Source organism: Stenella coeruleoalba (genome assembly GCF_951394435.1).
Source record: "Stenella coeruleoalba genome assembly, chromosome: 13".
Classification (NCBI taxonomy): domain Eukaryota; kingdom Metazoa; phylum Chordata; class Mammalia; order Artiodactyla; family Delphinidae; genus Stenella; species Stenella coeruleoalba.
Window position 1 is genome coordinate 9664698 of NC_137159.1, and position 20125 is coordinate 9684822.

A 20125-nucleotide genomic window follows, 5' to 3' on the forward strand; every position below is an offset into this window, starting at 1 on the left:
GAAGCCTGTTAGATGTTCTAGGTTGGAAGAAATTCTGAGCATTTGAATTGACTTAAACTGGAACTTTTCACTGCAGGTGACTAGCATGCAGGTACCCGTTCTCTGACTTGCTGCCCCTCTTCTGACATGGCCCACCGCGGTGGGGAGAGGGACTTCCAGACGTCAGCGCGGCGCATGGGCACCTCGCTGCTCTTCCAGCTTTCGGTGCATGAGCGGGAGCTGGACCTGGTGTTTCTGGATCATAGCTATGCCAAGCCGTGGAGTGCCCACCCAGATGCCAGTAGTGCCCGGCCCACCCGCATGCTCTTTGTTACTCCCCGGAGGCAGCACGAAAGTACCATGTGAGTTTGGGCTTCTCTCCTAAGGGTGGCCATTGCCCTAACTGGGCAGTGATCAGATTTGGAGATTAGAGCGGATTTTACTGTGGGAGATGGTAAAGGGGGGGTGGGGCTTGGATGTTTAATTCAGGCATCACTGTTAAACATCGTGAGGTTATCAGGCCTATATGTGGACACCTACATCAAGACATCTAATGAGTTAGGAAAGCAAGATGTTCAAAGGAAAGCAAACAACTTAGATAACAGGACTTGTCTGGGAAGAGGAATTGAAGAGGATTGTTTCAACTGTGAAGAAAAAGACTGAAGAGTTGACTTTTAAACATTGCCACCTAGGATTAGACTCATTCCTTTAGTCCAGTGATCTGGCTCCAACACTGGCAGCAATAACTTTTTTACGGTAATTCGATTTGCTTTTCCTGGCTTCACCTGGAAAGTTGAGGAGCATATGCCCCAGGACCTTGCTTTCTCTCTTAGCTTGTTACAGAACTGTCACCATGGGTTGATCTTAACCCTTCCTAGGTCTGGTTACATATTCAGCCCGCCTACATTATAGGGTAAGGACTTTTTAATAAATTTACCATGTAATATGTGATAGAATTACATTTGGCCTAAATAAAGTCATTTAGCAGTTCTTTTGACCTTTAAGGTGTTCTGATTACTGGTGTTTCAAGATATGTTGATATATTCTATTTTGATGCTTAAATCATGCCCTTAGTAATTTTATAAACTTTTATTGGGAAGAGGTTTTTTTGTTTGTTTGTTTTAATCTGACCTGATGTTTAATCTTTCCCCTGGCACAGGTTTTAGGTTTGTTGGAGAATAGAGATCTCGTGTTTTGCTTTTTTAGATCCCCCAGTGAGCCTTAATGAGCTAGAAGTACCATGATGTGTGTGTTCAACACGTGTAGAATAGTGGTTTTTATTTCTTTTCCCAGTGAGAGCAGCATTTTGTTGGCCTACTTTGAATGTACAGGGCATGGGGTCTGTGACTTTAGGGAATAATCCAGCATAATCCTGATGCTTCTGGCCTAGGGCAAAACTGAAGAGCTCTTTTAAATAGAATTTGAGGTCTTTCTCTTAGTTATGTAATAGCTTCTTGATATTGAGACTCCTGTGTTCATATCTCATGATATTTTCTTAAAGTGAGATTTTGTGGATTTGGTCATTTCAGTACTCAGAAAATTATGTCCTTTTATAGACTGGCTCCACATGTTGGCCCTGAAAGTGGGAGTTTGGCATGTTTTAGGAACTCTTTTCATGCCATTGGGTCCAGAATGTGGTTGCAATGGGGGTGTAAGTGGGAGCTAAGGGAGAAGTTGGCAGAGGCTACCTCATGTAGGAATTTGATCCTAAGAGTTGGTAAGAAGTCATTGAAGGATTTTAAGCTAGAGATTGGATTTTTATTTGAAAAGATCACTCTGAATTTTTGTTGAATAGATTATAGTGCAGGAGTGGAGTAGATAAGACCTGCTAGAAGACCATTGCAGTGGTTGGGGCCAGAGATCATGAGCCTGATGGAGCAGGAATAGTAACAGGTGGAGAAAAACGGTTGGCCTTGAGGTGTATTTTGTAGGTCCATCCAACATGCCCTGCTGTAGTGAATTGGAAGGAGTAGCCAGGGTTAAGGGGAAAGGCAACATTCGGATGACTCTTAGATTTCTGGCTTGAGCAGCTGGGTGGTGCCATGAGTCGGGGAAGGCTTGGGGAAGATGTGGTTGGAATGGTGAAATCAGGAGTTCTATTTTAGGAAGACAAGTCTAAGTATCTTGTCCAATGTCTGGTCCACAGAAGATAATCAGCTCTTTCACCCACAACCAAATCTAGCTGCACATTATTTCACTTCATTTCATAATGGTATAATTATTCCAGCCATTGGGAATGGATACAATAACATCCTTGAGGTCAAAAAGTTAAAGTGATGTTCGGTAGATAGCCAGTGGGCCAGTTTGATTGACATCGGATTTTGGGTGACAAAGTTGGTGCAGTGAAGGACCCTCATGGCACTAGGATTTCTTTAACATTTTAAAATATGAAAGATCCTTCAGGTATCCACTTATGTTTGTTTCTGTTGTAGGCTCCTTACAGAGTGAGTAAGCTAAGGCGTCTGCATTCCAGGTGATCTGTCTTAGACAATCATAGGCTTTTATAGCATATCATTAACTACCAGTTGACTTGCTAAGGAAAGGGCAAGTTTGTATGAATTTATTTAAAACTCTAGACCAACACCGCCCGACAGAACTCTGTAGTGATAGAAATGTTCTATATCTGTTCTGTCCAACATGGTAGCCTTAGGCAGATATGTCTGTTGAGCACTTGAAATGTGGCTTGTGTGACTGAGGAACTGAATTTTTAATTCTGTTTATTTATTTATTTATTTAGGCCACGCTGCACAGCTTCAGGATCTTAGTTCCCCAACCAGAAAATGAACCCAGGCCCTCGGCAGTGAAAGTGCAGAGTCCTAACCACTGGACCACCAGGGAATTCCCTCTAATTTTTATTAATTTAAATAGTTCCACGTGGCTTATACCTACTGTATTGGAAAGCACGTTTAGGCAATCAACTATATGCTTAGGGAATATATTTGTCCTTTTAAAAAAAATAGCTCTTTGTCATTTTTGCATAGGTTCATTTTAAAACAACTTTGTGTTCCCCCAGCACATACCAGCATGTCAGAGGGCAGAGATCTAGACAGGCGTGGGAAAGATGACTTTGGATCATAATTTTCTTGTGGATATAATATGCTTATGCATACTTTAAAGCTGATTAGGGACTTACCTGGCGGTCCAGTTGTTAAGACTCCCCGCTTCCAATGCAGGAGGCGCGGGTTCGATCCCTGATCGGGGAACTAAGATGCCGCACGGCGCAGCCAAAACAAATAAATAAATAAAAGCTGATTATATTAAAGAGACATTTTTGGCAACCAGATGATCGTTAAATACCTGTGTTGTGTGAAGTACGTGTGGCTGGTCCTATTTCCTCACTTCTTTACAGCGAGTCAGATGTCCCAATAGATGTGGAGACAGTCACGTCAACCCCTGTGCCACTTTATGACAATCAGAAGGCACGCAGCGTGATGAATGAGTGTGAACGGCATGTCATCTTCGCCAGGACCGACGCGGATGCACCTCCCCCTCCGGAGGACTGGGAGGAGCACGTCAACAGGTAGGCTGCTTCTGAGAAGACCGGGCACTCAGGGTTAGTAGTCACCGCACTGTAAATGCGTATCGTTTTCACTGAAACACATTTATTAGGAGCTTATTTCATCTGTAGCCACACGAGTCAGAACGTTCTCCTGTCTCTGCATGATAACTCTCAGCTCGCTGTGCGGTGAGCTTCTGGGGAGGAGAGCTTGTGTCTCAGCCATCTTTCCATCCCTGACACCTAGGACATTGCCTGGCACATAGTAGGCATATAGTAAATGTTGATTGAACAAATAAATGAGTTAAATTTGATAGGTGTGACCTGCTCTCTAGCATATACAGTACATGTTATGTTATGTACTAACATACGTGTATGTCTGAGTTACCCAGACTGCTAGAAAAAGAAACCCTGTTAAATAAATGTCCATTTGTATGACACTGTATTTACATTGTCTGTAATTAGGGTAGTGAAAACGTTCTGGAGTCGTACGAAAAGCTAACAGATGTTTGATTTGAGTGGCTTTTAAAAACAGATTTGTAGGGCTTCCCTGGTGGCGCAGGGGTTGAGAGTCCGCCTGCCGATGCAGGGGACACGGGTTCATGCCCCGGTCCGGGAAGATCCCACATGCCGCGGAGCGGCTGGGCCCATGAGCCATGGCCGCTGAGCCTGCGCGCCCGGAGCCTGTGCTCCGCAACGGGAGTGGCCACAACAGTGAGAGGCCCGCGTACCGCAAAAAAAAAAAAAAAAAAAAAAAGATTTGTAGTCTGTGGTTTTGGGGGAACACTTCACCCCACTTTGATGAGTTTGCTGCCTAGTTTTTTTCGCTTACAGCCTACTCGCCGTGGGGACCCAGCACTCCTCTTTAGGTCATTTGTTGTTCATTTGGCAGATATTTATTTATCTTTTATTTATTACATAAAACTTTATGAAGATAAAATTTACGTACCATACAATTCACCTATTTAATGTGTACTATCAGTGGTTTTTAGTATATTCATCCCCACAGTCAATTTGATGAACATTTTCCTTAACCCCAAAAGAAACTACATACCCATTAGCAGTCACTTCCCATTTCCTCCCAACCCCTCCAGCGCCTAGCAACCACCAGTCTACTTTCTGTCTCTCTAAATTTGCCTTTTGCAAACATTTTATATAGATGGAATCATACAGAACGTGGTCTTCTGTGACTGGATTCTTTCACTTAGCATAATGTTTTCAAGATTCATCCATGTTGATGCATGTGTCAATATTTCATTCCCTTTTAATGCTGAATGATATTCTATGGTATGGATGTACCACATTTTGTTTATCCATTCATCTGTTGATGGATATTTGGGTTGCTAACACTTTTTGGCTATTACGAATAATGTCACTTTGTTCATATACTTGTTTTTTAAAAAATAAATGTATTTATTTATTTATTTTTGGCTGCGTTGGGTCTTCGTTGCTGCCGCGGGCTTTCTCTAGTTGTGCTGAGCGGGGGCTACTCTTCGTTGCAGTGTGTGGGCTTCTCATTGTGCTGGCTTCTCTTGTTGCGGAGCACGGGCTCTAGGCAAACGGGCTTCAGTAGTCTTGGCATGTGGGCTCAGTAGTTGTGGCTCGAGGGCTCTAGAGCTCAGGCTCAGTAGTCGTGGCGCATGGGCTTAGTTGCTCCGCAGCATGTGGGATCTTCCTGGACCAGGGCTCGAAGCCGTGTCCCCTGCATTGACAGATGGATTCTTAACCACTGGCCCACCAGGGAAGTCCCCATATACTTGTTTTTGTGTGGACATACGTTTTCATTTCTCTTGCATATATACCTAGGAGTGGAATTACTGGATCATATGATTACTCTGTCTAACTTGTGAGGAATTTTCAGATTGTTCTCCAAAAGGGCTACATCATTTTACATTCCCACCAGCGGTGTATGAGAGTTCCAGTTTGTCCACATCTTTGGCAACACTTGTTTTTAATCTGTCTTTTTCTTATTATGACCATTCTAGTGGGTATGAAGTGACATCTCATTGTGGTTTTAATTTGCATTTCCCTCATGGCTCTCTCTACATGTATTTACCTACTAAGGGAGTGTTAAGATCTTTATATCAGGGGTTGGTAAGTGGTAAACTTGCCATAATGTTGGAGAGCTCTTACTTTATAATAATGGAAGAAAAAGAAGTAATTTGATAGCAGGAAGGGTAGGAAAGTTTGAGGCTAATTGGCATGGTTTATGAGTTTGGCTGGAAGCAGGGAATGAGACTGAGCTGGTGTGCTTATGTGATCAGGATAGTAGCTGTTGAAGGAGGAGCAGTTCTGCACCTTGGCTGAAGAGCTTTTGCAGAAGTTGTTCGGGGTCTTCAATTGGAATTAACGTTGTGCCCTAAGAAGGGGAAATGCTCTCTAGAGCTTCAGATAAAGAGGAAAACTGCTGTGAATGAAGATCAGCTACTAGAGTATTACCGGAGTCAGTGAATTCAGGAAAGTAGTTTATCACCATTGTTACAGTTAATAATACTAAAAATACTGACTATGGTAGTAACAAAAAAGAACTACCATTTTTTGAGTGCTTTCTAGGTGCCAGGCATTGTGCCAAGCGCTTCATATGCATTCTCTCTTTTAAATCTCACAACTCTCCTAGGCATATCCCTTCTTCATCTCTGTTTTACAAATGAAGAAACCGAGCTCAGGGAGTTGAAGAAACCTTAGGAAGTAGTGGAGCAAGGATTTGTTTAAAGCGAGCAGTCTGACTCTGGAGCCCAGTGTTCTCAACTACTATACCTTCTCTTTAAGGGTAGTAAAAAGAGAGACCAGTTAGTTATGGCTGAACAAGGTGGCCTCACACTTATGTGTCCTTTATGGTGTTGGTTGCCTTGTCCTCAGTTTGCAGTTTCAGAAACTGCATGGGAGAATTGCATGAATTTTTCGATCAGTTCGCCCATGGTCATGATGAGAAGGTTTTGGGGGACTCTTCATGTTTACCAAAGTCATCAGAGACTTAATAATACATATGAATACCAGTTTCTTAATTTATAAGGAGAGATACAACTGAAAGGCAGATGAGACACTGGGGTGGCCTGGCCCAGAGCATTGATTCTCAGTAGGAGAATCTGGGAAGCTATTCTGTTCGCGCAGTGGATGGCGAGTGGACAGTCTGCACAGGAGGTGCCCTCCTTCAACAAGGTAGCTGGATGCACCCATCTTTCCTCGAAGCAAGATGGGCCCACAGAGTTAGGCCAGGGCACACCTCCACCTGCCCAGTCCTGCAGAGAAACACTGACAGATTCTAATCTTTGGCTTGTCTTTCTCCATGTGGACCTCCATCCCCGTGTTATGACATTGCCACAGATTGATATGATTAATTAGCGCTCAGTTTATCTCAGATTATTTGTCTTTTAGTGTCTGATGAGATTTTGGAGGCGTCCTTCTCCCATTAGCAACAGGCTTACAAACCATCTCTTCAGGTAGGTTACTTTTGCACACAGTTAATTTCATTATTTGATGGTACTTACTGACTTCAATTTCAGAGGTCACCACTTTATGACCTTGTCCCCAAGTTCTGGATCTGTAGCCTGTTTGGAGGTTGCAGTTAGTTCTCTCTGCTTGATTGTAATCATCTTGTTGCCATTCTTTCCCTTGATTTGATTGTTAAATTGCTGCTTCTTTTCTTCCTGTATAAAATCATGTAAAATTACAGTTTCCCACATCAAGAACTCGTGGACTATATAGGACAGCTCCCTAGAAATCTGTTTTTCCTCAGAGAGATTACTGACCTCTCTTATCAGTGGATTCAGAAACTTAATTTTCTTTTTTAGTGCCCTATTTCACCCTCTTGAATTATTTTAGTAGCAACTGCCTTCAGATAACTTTCTATGTTTAGAAAATGAAGGCCCCCCCACCCAGCCCGAACTGACTCTGAGTTTCTCTAGTAATGCCTGATATTTCATGAAGCAGTTTAATATCCCTCTCTTCTTGATTTAATTGTCTAGATCAGGGGTTGGCAAACTATGGCCTATGCGCCAAATCCGGCCCATTGCTTATTTTTGTATGGCCCATGAGCTAAGAATGGTTTTTACATTTTTAAGTGGTTGAAAAAAAATTTTAAAAAGACACAAGAAATTCAAATTTCTGTGTCCATAAATACAGTTTTATTGGAACACAGTCATGCCCACTCATTTAGGTATTGTCTGTAGCTGCTTTTGCACTACAGCTGTGGAGTTGCATAGCTGTGATGGAAACCATATGACACACAAACTCTAAAATATTTACTATCCAGTCCGTTATAGAAGAAGTTTGCCGACCTCTGGTCTAGATTGCGTTCTTGTGTCTGCATGCCAAAATCGTGTGACCTGGAGAACCTTTGAAAATGTTATACATTTGCTGGTGTAGTAATGTTCCCCCAAGAAGTTGGACCAGCTTTTTCCCCCAGATGTTTGTCAAATGCCAAGTTTAATTAGATGAACAGCTTTTCAAAGACATTTAACAAAATACTGCTGACATATGATACTTTGGGGCATTGCTCTCAAATGGATTTTAGGACGTTGTCAACATTTCAGTAAAAGAATCTAGTGTCCTAAAGCAGGTTGTCTTATCTTAGAAATCAGAACTTCTGAATTCAATTGAAAAAAATTCTTCTTTTCTAAATTTGCTCTAATTATGTCTCTCAATATTGTATGTATCTATGTGTTAATCTCAGATGGATGTTTGAAATTTTGAGTTCAAGATCTTGGAGTTGTTTATTTTCCCTCCCTCTCCCTTCCTCTCTCCCTGCCTCTCTCTGTCCCTGTCATTCCTCTCTTCCTTTCTCCTGGTGTTTAAGCAAAGAATTTTATAATCTGAAAAAGTAAGTGTGACCTTTTTCTTCTCTCTGATGTTCTTTCTCTCTCTCTGCTTGCCTTCTGGTTTTAAAAAAAAAAATCCTTTAGACATTTTAATATTGAATTAGTATCAGAGAAAGAATTACCTTTGAAAATATCAGGTTCTGGGACTGATGTGACTTTTTGGCTGCTTTGGATAAGAGGAGCCAGAAGTCAGAATGTCATTTGGGTTCAGTGGGAGCGTGGAGAACATTAGTGTCTGATCTCATCTAAGCAATGGAGAGAAGGCATTTTTGCACTCATGAAAATTAAATAGGTTTAGGTGGGGGGAGCGTGTTGACTCACCACAGTTCCCATCAGCTATTTGACTGTTTAGACTTGTATTTAAAATTCTGTCTCCTGTTTTTAAATTTTTCCTTAATTATATCTTTTGCATGCTCTTAATCTTGGGTTAGATCATTTTTTTCTGCCCACTTAATTTTCCAGCCTCCCACGAAACTGGCAAAATATAGAGAACATGTTTCAGTTCTTGGAATCACTTTGTTATATATCCAGCAACAATCCTAAGAACTTTTTCTGGGGATTTTAGATTCTCAACATTGTGGTTTTTCAATTTAATTTCAGCTGACATTGGTGTATGGTAGTAATTTCTAAATAGCTTGTAGTCCCCTTCCCATTTTGTTCACATCATTTTCCTTGCTCCTGTCATTTCGGGTTTCAGGATAAATATAGAGTAAGAAAAACAAATAGAGAAAACATCCTGTTGTATAATAAAGAACAGGATAATTTTGGAAACACTGTCGGTACCTCATAAATAAAAATTATACCTCATTCTCTGTCCTTGGGATTAAGGTTTGCAACATGATCAATGGGCTTTGAGAAAGGTCAAGAGATTGTTGAACATGAAGAAATTGTATTCATTGTTTAACCTGTTTGATTATCACTGAGCATTGCTGCTGGGGGTAAGGCTGCAGTATAATACTGCTTTCAAGATGTCGCAGGTTCTTTATACATATTATTTTCACAGAACTGAAATTCAAAAATTTTAACACATCTTTCATTTCCACTTCAAGAGATTTATCCTTCAGAGATACTTGCACAACCGTGTAAAGATATGGATAGAATAGATGTGTGTTTGAGTGTATTGGGGAGAGGAGGGATGGTCACTGTGACTGTTTATAATAGCAATAAAAGGGACACAACCTAAATGCCAACCAGTAGGGTAGAGCCAGCCATTAAAAGCAAAGAAGTTTATTAAAATGGAAATATCCATGTATCTCCAGAGAGCTTTTTTTTTTTTTTTTTTTTTTTTTTAACGGTACACGGGCCTCTCACTGTTGTGGCCTCTCCCGCTGCAGAGCACAGGCTCCGCACGCACAGGCTCAGCGGCCATGGCTCACGGGCCCAGCCGCTCCGCGGCATGTGGGATCTTCCCGGACCGGGGCACGAACCCATGTCCCCTGCATCGGCAGGTGGACTCTCAACCACTGCGCCACCAGGGAAGCCCCAGAGAGCTTTTTATAACCACTTGTGGACATCCTCTGTCTCCTCCCACCACCACCAAATCCCCAAGCCCATCCAAGAATCACTATACATATGAGACATGCTACTCATGTTAGTGTGTCGTACATTTAAATAATGTGAAGGAAAATGAGATTATGAACCAGTGGGCTGGAAGGTGCTGGTTCCCACAAACCTTCCTGGTCCCAAAGTATCCTGAGTCCCAACTTGGAGTAAAAGCTTCTACTCCCCTACCTCCCAAATCCAGAATCTCTCTGAATATCAAGGCACAACAAAAACTGACCAAATCCTAATGAAGTAGCAGAAATTAAGCCAAGAGAGCTATGGGAAAATAAGAAGAAGAACGATTCCAGGAAACCTAAGACTGCTTCTAGTATGCCACAAGGGGTTATAAAAGGATGGGAGGCTTTGGAGGTTAAGGCGGATTGAGCTTTGGCAACAAAGCTACTACAGGTAGAGGGTACCCCTGAAGAATTCTGTGATCCTGGACTTCAGCTTGCTCCCATCAGTAGTCATAGCTACCTGAACTTTTTACTGTTAGAAGGAACCGTGAAGATCATCTAGTCCATCTCTTTTACAGTCAAGGAGACTGAGGGCACACAGCCAGCTCCTGGCTCATAGCTAGTGTTCTCCTGGACTGTGTAACTGTGGTAAGTTGTCAAACTGGAGACGTGGTAGGTGGAGATTTTATTTTACAGAAGGAAAGGATAATGGGATAACTGTGCAGTGTGCATAACAAAGGGTAATTTGCCTTCCACCTGCATGTTTACTGGGCCATGTTGTTAGAGAGATGACCTGTAGAAAAGAGGGTGTCTGGTTGGTGGGTTATGATGGGAAAGGTGCTAGTCTGTTATAAAGTAAGAGAAATGGAGATTGCTGAAGTTGTTTGAAGCAACTTCCTTGCGGTTCAGGCACCCTGTATAGTGAAGGGCTCAATTTACAGTTGGCCCACATGGTGTATCCGTGTTCCTCTGCTGCTCAGGACCCAGGCGCTTCTGTGGTAGGGAGTGAGAGGGTTTGAATTTGTACTCCACTATTTACAGGATTTAGAACGTAGTATGCACACAATTCATCTGTTTCTTTATTCAGCAGATGTTCAAGTCCCTACTCTGTGTCAGACACTGCTTTATGTGCTGGGGATGTAGCACTTAAAATGGACAACAATCTCGGCCATCTTGGCCTTTACATTCTAGCAGAGGAGGACAAACCAAGCAAATAAATAAAATGGATACAATGTGAGGTGGTGGTATGGCTGGAAGGGGGGATAGGGAATCCCAGGGTGGGAGTGAGGTGTCGGCAGTTTTAAGTACAGGTGAGTCAGGGAAAGCCTCAGTAGGTGACATTTGAACGAGGACCTGGAGATTGGAGGGGGAGCCATTGTTTCAGGTAAGGGGAATGGATGGTTAGGGCCCAGTCTGTGCTGTGAGAGCATGCTGGATGTGCATGGGGGAGATAAAGGGAGGGGGCAATGTGGGGAAGCACAGTAAGCTGGGAACAGTCATGGAGGATGAGGTTGGAGAGGCAGGGGGGGTCCAGACAGCCCATTGCAAGGACTTGGGCTTTCAGCTGATTGAAATGGGGCGATTGAAGGGTTTGAGCCAAGTGACATGATCTGATTTAGGTTTTTGATTGATTTTTTTCCAAAATTGGTTTTCCAAAAGGCGGTACTAATTTATATTTCCATCAGCAAAGTTTCCAGGGATCTGGAACATCCCTGGAACACACAACAGTGTACTACTGAACTTCTTATGACTACATTTTTTAAAAAATTGATTTATTTTGTTTTTGGCTGCATTGGGTCTTCGCTGCTACGCGTGGGCTTTCTCTAGTTGTGGCGAGCAGGGACTACTCTTCGTTGCAGTGCCTGGGCTTCTCATTGCGGTGGCTTTTCTTTGTTGCGGAGCACGGGCTCTAGGTGCGCGGGCTTCAGTAGTTGTGGTGCACGGGCGTAGTTGCTCTGCGGCATATGGGATCTTCCCGGACCAGGGCTCGAGCCCGTGTCCCCTGCATTGGCAGGCGGATTCTTAACCACTGCACCACCAGGGAAGTCCCTACATTTACTTATTAATATTTATTTATTTATTTATTTGGCATCGGGTCTTAGCTGCAGCACCAGGTTCTTCGTTGTGGTGTGTGGACTTCTCTCTAGTTGTGGCACACAGGCTCTAGAGCGTGTGGGCTCAGTAGTTGCAGCGTGTGGGTTCTGTAGTTGGTGGCGCGCAGGCTCTAGAGCACAGGCTTAGTTGCCCCATGGCATGTGGAATCTTATTTCCCCGACCAGGGATCGAACCTACATCCCCTGCATTGGAAGGCAGATTCTTAACCACTGGACCACCAGGGAAGGCCCAAGGGGGTTGACTGCCTTTTCATGAACTGCCTTTTCATGTTCTTTGCCCATTGTTTTTGTTTTGAGTGTTTTGTCTTTTTCTTAATAATTTTCTAGAGGCTTTTTCTATTTTAATGAAACAGTAGTTATTTTTTCATTGTGTTTTGACTTCATTTATGATACTTAATTTTTTCCTTTATAGAAATTTGAAATTTTTATGTAGTTACATTTATCTTTCTTCTTTTTATGGCTTCTAGGTTTTAGGTCATACATAGAAAGTTTTACTCATTCTAAGATACAGATTAGATAGGTAGTTAGATTTTTTTAATTACTGTTTTTTCCTAGTACTTTGGTCATTTTATTTTTATTTAACTTTTTATTCCACTTGCAATTTATTTTGGTGTAAAGAGTGATGTGTAGGAATCCAGATTTTCTTTTTCCAGGTGGCTGGTAGTTGTCACAGCCCTATTTACTTTTTCCCTGCTGATTTGGAGCGCTACCTTGATCTCGTTCCAGGTTCTCCTTTGGGTCTGGCATCCACCTAAAATTGTTTAAAGGAGATTTAAGCACCAGTTTATTTTTATGGCAGGGAGAGTTGGTAAACAATTGAGTATCTTCTGTTACCTTTCTCTTAGTATCTTTAGGAAGATTACTGGCCAGAGTTGGAGTATCAGAGTAATTAAGATTGCCAGGAGTGGGGTGGAGGGGGGCTTTAGTCAGCTCCACACTGCTGTGCTGCGTGTCATTATGTGGGGACAGGAGCAGTAGGACAGGTTTCTAATTGCAGGGAGTTTACAGCTGAGCTGGAGGAGGAACCATAAAGCCTTCCATAAGCAAGGTAAAAGTGTGTCTTCCAGGGTCATACGCAGGGATGATACAGAGTTAACTTATATGGAACAGACCATTCAAAAGTAAATTTTTTAATTGTGTGATATACAGGGAAAAAAATGGAAAAGGGAGAAAGGTTAGTGAGGGGTGGATTCTTAAGGAGTGGGAGAAGAGCCACTTCGTTTGTTACATTTTCGTTCCTAAAGCTGATTAAATAGGCCTCTTATCTTAGTCTGAGGTTTTAGTACATTAAAATGCTTTCTCATCCTGTCTGCCTTTTTGTGTGAAATACTAAACTTGTGAAATTCAAATATGTCTGTGCAATGGTGCCATGCTTCTGTTTACTGATGGATTATATTAGCCACTAGGTAATTAATTACCTTTGCTCGCACCAAAAAGACTCTGTTTGTGACTGGTTTTGACTTGTAGTGTGTATGTTAATACAAGTATATGTTGAGGTGGTTCATCGGCAGCATTGGTTGGCCAGAATCTGGGTGTTGTGCTTTAGCTTCGTTCTAAGCTACTTTGAGTTATACTGTTTCATAGTGGGAACAAAAAACATGACATAATCTTCTTTGTACAGTGTACGTGCATGGCGAGCATCCCCAGGGTTTGACTTTAATTCCTCAGAGTTTCTCTTATAGGACTGGCTGGACAATGGCCCAGAACAAGCTATTCAACAAGATCCTCAAAGCCTTGCAGTCTGATCGGCTTGCCCGCTTGGCCAACGAAGGGGTAAGACTCTAGAAGCCTGCCCACCATGGGCTCCCCATAGTTTGGGCCTCACGGGCTAGCTGACCTCACCCCGCTCCCCCCACCCCCACCTCACGTTGCTAACGAGGTGGCCCTCATACTTTGTCCCCCCACTTACACCTCTCAGGCTTGTAACGAGCCAGTGCTGCGCCGTGTTGCCGTGGACAAGTGTGCGAGGAGAGTGCGGCAAGCTCTGGCGAGTGTGAGCTGGGACACCAAGCTGGTCCAGTGGCTGCACACCACCCTGGTGGAGACCTTGAGTCTGCCCATGCTGGCCGCCTACCTGGATGCTTTGCAGACACTGAAAGGGAAGGTGAGGCCGTGATTGCCGTCTGCCCTGTCCTGGGGTAGCCAGCCTCCGCTGTGGGTTCAGGAAGTGGGGTTGGGCGAGGTCATTGCCTGGTCGGCCTGGAGGGCATGACTGAAGCTAACAGGTTTGTTATCAAAAATAAGAGACATGGTATCATTTCGTGTTTTCACCAGGCGTAAATGTCTCTAGCCCTCCTGAAAACCAGAGAACATGTTTAGCCTCTGCAGCCCTGCAGCTTGTGGTCTGAGGTGAGGTGAGAAAGGAGAAGATGAGGGGTTTACCAGGGCGGGGTGTTGAGAGGGGGGCAGGAAGCAGACCCGTGGTGCTGAGAGTGTGGGGGTGCGCGTGGGGAGATGTTCCGGAGCAGGGGGCGCCGTGATGTGATGCCTCGGTCTCTCCTCATCATGATGAGCCTTCGGTGGCAACACTTTCACTTCAGTCACTCTTTATAAAGCGTATCGTTAACTTTCCCTGCTTTCTTACTTAGACGGTATTGCACAAAGTTACACTGTTTTTCTTCATGATTGCACTTTATTTTGGTTGCAGTTACTGCACTGGGCTGTGTTCGGTGTGATTGGAGTACAGGTTCTGGGGGCAGACTGCCTGGCTGATCTCATCTTGATTACTAATTAGCTGTGTAGTCTTGGATTAGTGTCTCAATTTCCTCATCTCTAAAAAAATGGCTGATACTAATACCTATCTAGGATTTTTGTGAAAATTCATTAATCGAGATAGAATGCTTGCCGCAAAGTTTGGCACATAGGAAACCCACAGTAACTGTTAATGATTTATAAGTGGTACCATCATTTTTAGTGTTTTGCTCCAATACAGAATGGCCTCAGGCAACTTGGATTACTTCAGTTCTTCACCTTTTTTTTTTAAGTGGTTTTCTTCTCCTTTGCAGGAAGCTGGCCTGCTTTGTTGCTATAATTTACCTGGCCAACAGCTTTCCCCAGCCATATTCCCCCAATTTCCAGACTTATTGTTTCCTGCCTGTTTGTTACTTGAAGGTTGCCGAGTTTGTTTGAAAGCAAAAGAAGACTGGCTTAGTGTGGAAATAAAACAAAACTCAGGACCAGATGCGTTAATGAAATGCATGGTAGGAAATTTGACATTAATTTATACATTCAACTATTTTGTGCCTATAATGTGCCAGGCGCTGGGATGAGCAAGACAGAAATGCTGTCTACTCTGATGGAGCTTATTTTCTAGTGGAGAAAGAGACAAAAGAAAAGATAGTCCCAGAATTCCCCCTGTGCTGCCCCCCTGCAGTGGAGACCCTGGCCCAGGAGGTGAATAGGGGGCAGGCATGGGCACAGGGTGGGTGTGGAGCCACGACAGGCCCCTGGCCGAGAACAGTGGCTTGTGAGTATTTCAGGCATTTTAAATGTTCTCCACAGCATTCTGCCTATGGGAAGAGTACGGCATTGGTGAATATCCCCTGAGGGATGAGTATTAGTAGTGCCCGGAGCCCACTTCTCTGCCTTACATTGCACGGCCAGTATGCCTTGGAGGTCATTTCCCTCGTAAAGAAGTTTGCCCTGCTCCCCCACTGAAGTCACTGTCTGGATGTTCCCATGTGAATGAAGTGGTGTTCAGGTTTATTGAGCATGATGGACCACTGGCGGGACTCCACAGGTGTGCACAGTGCATGCTGCCCGGCCCTGCTTCTAGGTCATGGTGTAGGTTAGCTGGAATGGCAGAGGACACACAGTCAGCAGGGTCCCAGACTGTGAGCCGCTGTCCACTTGAGGCTCTGCTCTCAGTGGTTCGTCTCCCTTCAGGCTCTTATGTTCCCACGACTCTCAGATTCACAGCAAATACTTAGGTTGTTTCCCACAACTTCTAATGTTCCTGCTGGATGAAAATGCAGGTGGATGGGATCGTGCTCTTGGCCCAGCTACTTTCACCACCAGACCTATTGTAAGGGGAGCAGAGAAGGTATGGACCCTAGCCTCTTCATTGTCTGCTGAGAGAGATGCAGTGCTGGACAGACCAGGGATGCTTGGTCTGCCTGGCTCCAAGCAGAGAAGTTGGTTATTGATTAATTATTTCTAAGTATTCTTATTTACAGAAAGTGAGTTTCAAGGCTTTGTCATTTGAGAGGTGTACTCTTATTACTGCCAGATAAAAGCTTTTAAAGTCTAATTCAGTCAGATCCTCTACCTCAAGGTGTTGAGTGGCTCACAGTGACAAAGTAAGTTACAAGAAATGGCCAGTTTAGGGTGAAGATCCTTTGCAGTTGGGCCCTAGCCTTTGTTACTAGCCTTATGTCCTCGTCCTCCTACTTCCTTGCCCAAATTCTCGACTTCAGGCTATCTGTGCCCAGAATAAGCCCTGTTCTTTCTTGCTTATATCTGGTGTCTCTGATTAGAAGGCTTTCCCCCGTCTTCTGTTAGAATTCTTCAGAGTGCATCTCACTTCACATGCTGCATCTTCAGATGAAAATTGCCTGCTTGCTTCCGTCTTTTCTGTTAGATGGTTTGAATCATAGTGTGAGGCTTATTTTTCTTTATGGCACTTATCAGCTCCTCCTCTTTTGTTGTTTGTGTGCTTGTCTTCATTAACCCTTGTAGATTAAATTCCTTCGCAGTAAGCACTAGGCTGGTGTCTTGTAACAGCAGTGTTGGGTTGCGTAAACATTTGTTTCCTGAATTAAACTGAGAAAGTCGCATGGTTATATTCCCCTCATTTCTTTTGTTTTATAAAATTTATTTATTTATTTATTTTTGGCTGCATTGGGTCTTCATTGCTGCGCGCAGGCTTTCTCTAGTTGCAGTGAGCAGGAGCTACTCTTCGTTGCGGTGCGCGGGCTTCTCATTGCGGTGGCTTCTCTTGTTGCGGAGCACGGGCTCTAGGCGTGTGGGCTTCAGTAGTTGTGGTGCACGGGCCTAGTTGCTCAGCGGTATATGGGATCTTCCCGGACCAGGGCTCTATCCCGAGTTCCCTGCATTGGCAGGCGGATTCTTAAGCACTGCGCCACCAGGGAAGTCCCTCCCCTCATTTCTTGTACAGAAACCTTTTTAGTCTTGCTCTTTCAAAATTAGGATCACTGTCCTTGCTTATCATTGCCTGGAACAGCTTATCTTCTTGTCCTATCTTTGCATTTTTTATTTTAATTGGAGTATAATTGACATATAGCATTATATTAGTTTCAAGTATACAGTATAATGACTTGATATTTGTATGTATTGCTAGATGATCACCACAATAAGTCTAGTTAACATACGTCACCACACATAGTTACAAACATTTTTTTTTTCTTATGAGAATTTTTAAGATCTACTCTCTTAGCAACTTTCAAATCTGGAATACAGTGTTATTAACTGTAGTCACCATGCTGTACGTTACATTCCATGGCTTAATTTATTTTGTACTTTTTGATCCCTTTTACCCATTTCACTATCCTCCACCCCCTCCCTCTGGCAACCACCAGTCTGTTCTTTGTATCTATGAGTTTGGTTTTTTGTTTTGTTTGTTTTTCTTTAGATTCCACATACAAGTGAGATCATACGGTATTTATGTTTCCCTGTCTGACTTAGCTTCACTTAGCACAGTGCCCTCAGGGTCCATCCATGTTTTCGCAAATGGCAAGATTTCCTTCTTTTTTATGGCTGAATAATATTCGTGTGTGTGTGTGTGTGTGTGTGTGTAGAAAACGTGGCATATATACATATGCCACATTTTCTTTATCCATCATCCATCAGTGGACACTTAGGTTGTTTCCATATCTTGCCTATTGTACTTAATGCTGCAGTGAACATGGGGGTGTATATATCTTTTTGAGTTATTGTTGTTTTCTTCAGATAAATACACAGAAGTGGAATTGCTGGATCATATGATAGTTCTGTTTTTCATTTTTTGAGGAACATCCTTACTGATTTTTGTAGTAGCTGCACCAATTTACATTCTCACCAACGTGCACAGGGGTTCCCTTTTCTCCACATCCTTGCCAAAATTTGTTAATGCTTGTCTTTTTGATAATAGCCATTCTAACAGGTGTGAGATGATATCTCATTTTGGTTTTGATTTGTATTTCCCTTATGATTAATAATGTTGAGCATCTTTTCGTGTACCTGTTGGTCATCTGTATATCTTCTTTGGAAAAATGTCTATTCAGATCTGCCCATTTTTTAACCAGATTGTTTATTTTGTTGATGTTGAGTTGCATGGGTTCTTCATATATTTTGAATATTAACCCCTTATCAGCTACATGATTTGCAAATATTTTCTCCCATTCAATAGATTGCTTTTTCATTTTGTTGATGTTTTCCTTTGCTATGCAGAAGCTTTTTAGTTTGTAGTCCCACTTGTTTATTTTTGCTTTTGCTGCCTTTACTTTTGGTGTCAGATCCAAAAAATCATTGCCAAGACTAATGTCAAAGAGCTTACTGCCTATGTTTTCTTCTAGGAGTTTTATGGTTTCAGATCTTCATTCAAGTCTTTAATCCTTTCTGAGTTAATTTTTGTGTATGATGTAATACAGTGGTCCAGTTTCATTCTTTTGCATGTAGCTGTTCAGTTTTCCCAACACCATTTATTGAAGAGACTGTCCTTTCCCCACTGTAAGTTCTTGGCTCCTTTGTTGTAAATTAATTGACCATATATGCATGCGTTTATTTCTAGGCTCTCTATTCTGTTCCATTCATCTGTGATTCTGTTTTTATGCCGATGCCATGCTGTTTTGATTACTATAACTTTGTAAAATAGTTTGAAATCAAGAAGCATGATGCCTCCAGCCTTGTTCTTTGTTCTCAAGATTGCTTTGGCTATTCAGGGTCTTTTGTGGTTCCATACAAATTTTAGGATTGTTTGTTCTATTTCTGTGAAAAATGCCACTGGAATTTTGATAGGGATTGCATTGAATTTGTACAGTAGATTGCTTTGGGTGGTATGGACATTTTAACAATATTACTTTTTCCAGTCTGTGAGCACAGAATATCTTTCCATTTATTTGTGTCTTAGTTTCTTTCATTAATGTCTTATAGATTTCAGTGTACAGGTCTTTCACCTCCTTGGTTAAATTTAATCCTAGGTATTTTATTCTTTTTGATGCTGTTGTAAACGAGAAAGTTTTCTTACTTTCTCTATTAGTGTATAGAAATGCAGCAGATTTTTGTATATTGATTTTGTATCCTGCAACTTCACTGAATTCGTTTATTCTAATGGTTGTTTTTGGTGGAGTCTAGGGTTTGCTCTATATAATATGATGTCATCCACAAATAGTGAGTTTTACTTCTTTCTAAATCTAACGGAAAGGATGCCTTTCCTTTCTTTTTCTTGCCTAATCGTTCTAGCTTGGACTTCCAATACTATGCTGAATAAAAGTGGTGTGAGTGGGCATCCTTGTCTTGTTCCTGATCTTAGAGGAAAAGCTTTCAGGTTTTCACTGTTGAGTACGACGTTAGCTATGGACTGAACTTTTACAGCCTGCATCACTGTAGTAGTTTTTATTCTCCAGTTTCTCAAAAAGTTTATTTTTCTGAAAACTACCTCTAGCAGTTAAAAATCTTTCCTTTCCCCTAGGTCATTTTGACCTCTTGTGGGTAGTATGGGATTCACACAGATAATTGTTCTCAGTGTAAGCATCAGCATGTCTGAAACCTATATTTACACATCTGTGAGGTCACATTTTTGGTAAATCATAATGGTGTAATGTGGAACCACTGATACGTAGGGCCAACTGTAAAGTTATACACAGCTTTTCGACTGAATGGGGGGTTGGCATCCAACCCCGTGTTGTTCAAGGGTCAGCTGTATACACAGTATAGTAGGATATATTATTTGGGGCACAATAACATATTTTTTTAACACACCACAGTTTGAAGGCAGTATTCTAGAAGTAAGTGCAGAGTTTTGTTTTTAATTTATAAAATCAACTGGTGTTCACGAGGAAATTCAGAAAACACAGATGTCTGAAAAGGAAAAAAATTCATAACTCCATAAAGTTCATTATTAACCTTTTGGCATATTTTCTTGTAGTATTTTTTCTGAGTAGAGATAATTTTTATATATTCTGTTTTACCTTTAACGTTTTAGCAAATTATTTCCCTATGTTATTACAAATTGTTTTAAATATTTAAAATTAATCCATAATATCTAATTATGTAGATAATTTG

The 20125-nt window shown here is 42.2% G+C and overlaps 1 protein-coding gene across 7 annotated transcripts in view; it reads left to right on the forward strand.

Annotated features, from left to right (window-relative positions):
* KANSL3 (KAT8 regulatory NSL complex subunit 3) overlaps positions 1–20125 on the forward strand; it is a 44190-nt gene that overhangs the window by 993 nt on the left and 23072 nt on the right. For 5 of the 7 annotated variants that reach the window (XM_079940037.1, XM_079940031.1, XM_079940033.1 and 2 more), the window contains exons 2-5: positions 77–341; positions 3329–3499; positions 13588–13678; positions 13824–14009. In XM_079940037.1, the coding sequence (XP_079796163.1) occupies positions 127–341; positions 3329–3499; positions 13588–13678; positions 13824–14009 (663 nt within the window). In that variant the 5' untranslated portion in view covers positions 77–126. Of the gene's footprint in view, positions 1–76; positions 342–370; positions 893–3328; positions 3500–6897; positions 6916–13587; positions 13679–13823; positions 14010–20125 lie in introns of those variants that run through there. The other 2 variants (XM_079940034.1, XM_079940036.1) reach the window with 2 other exon arrangements.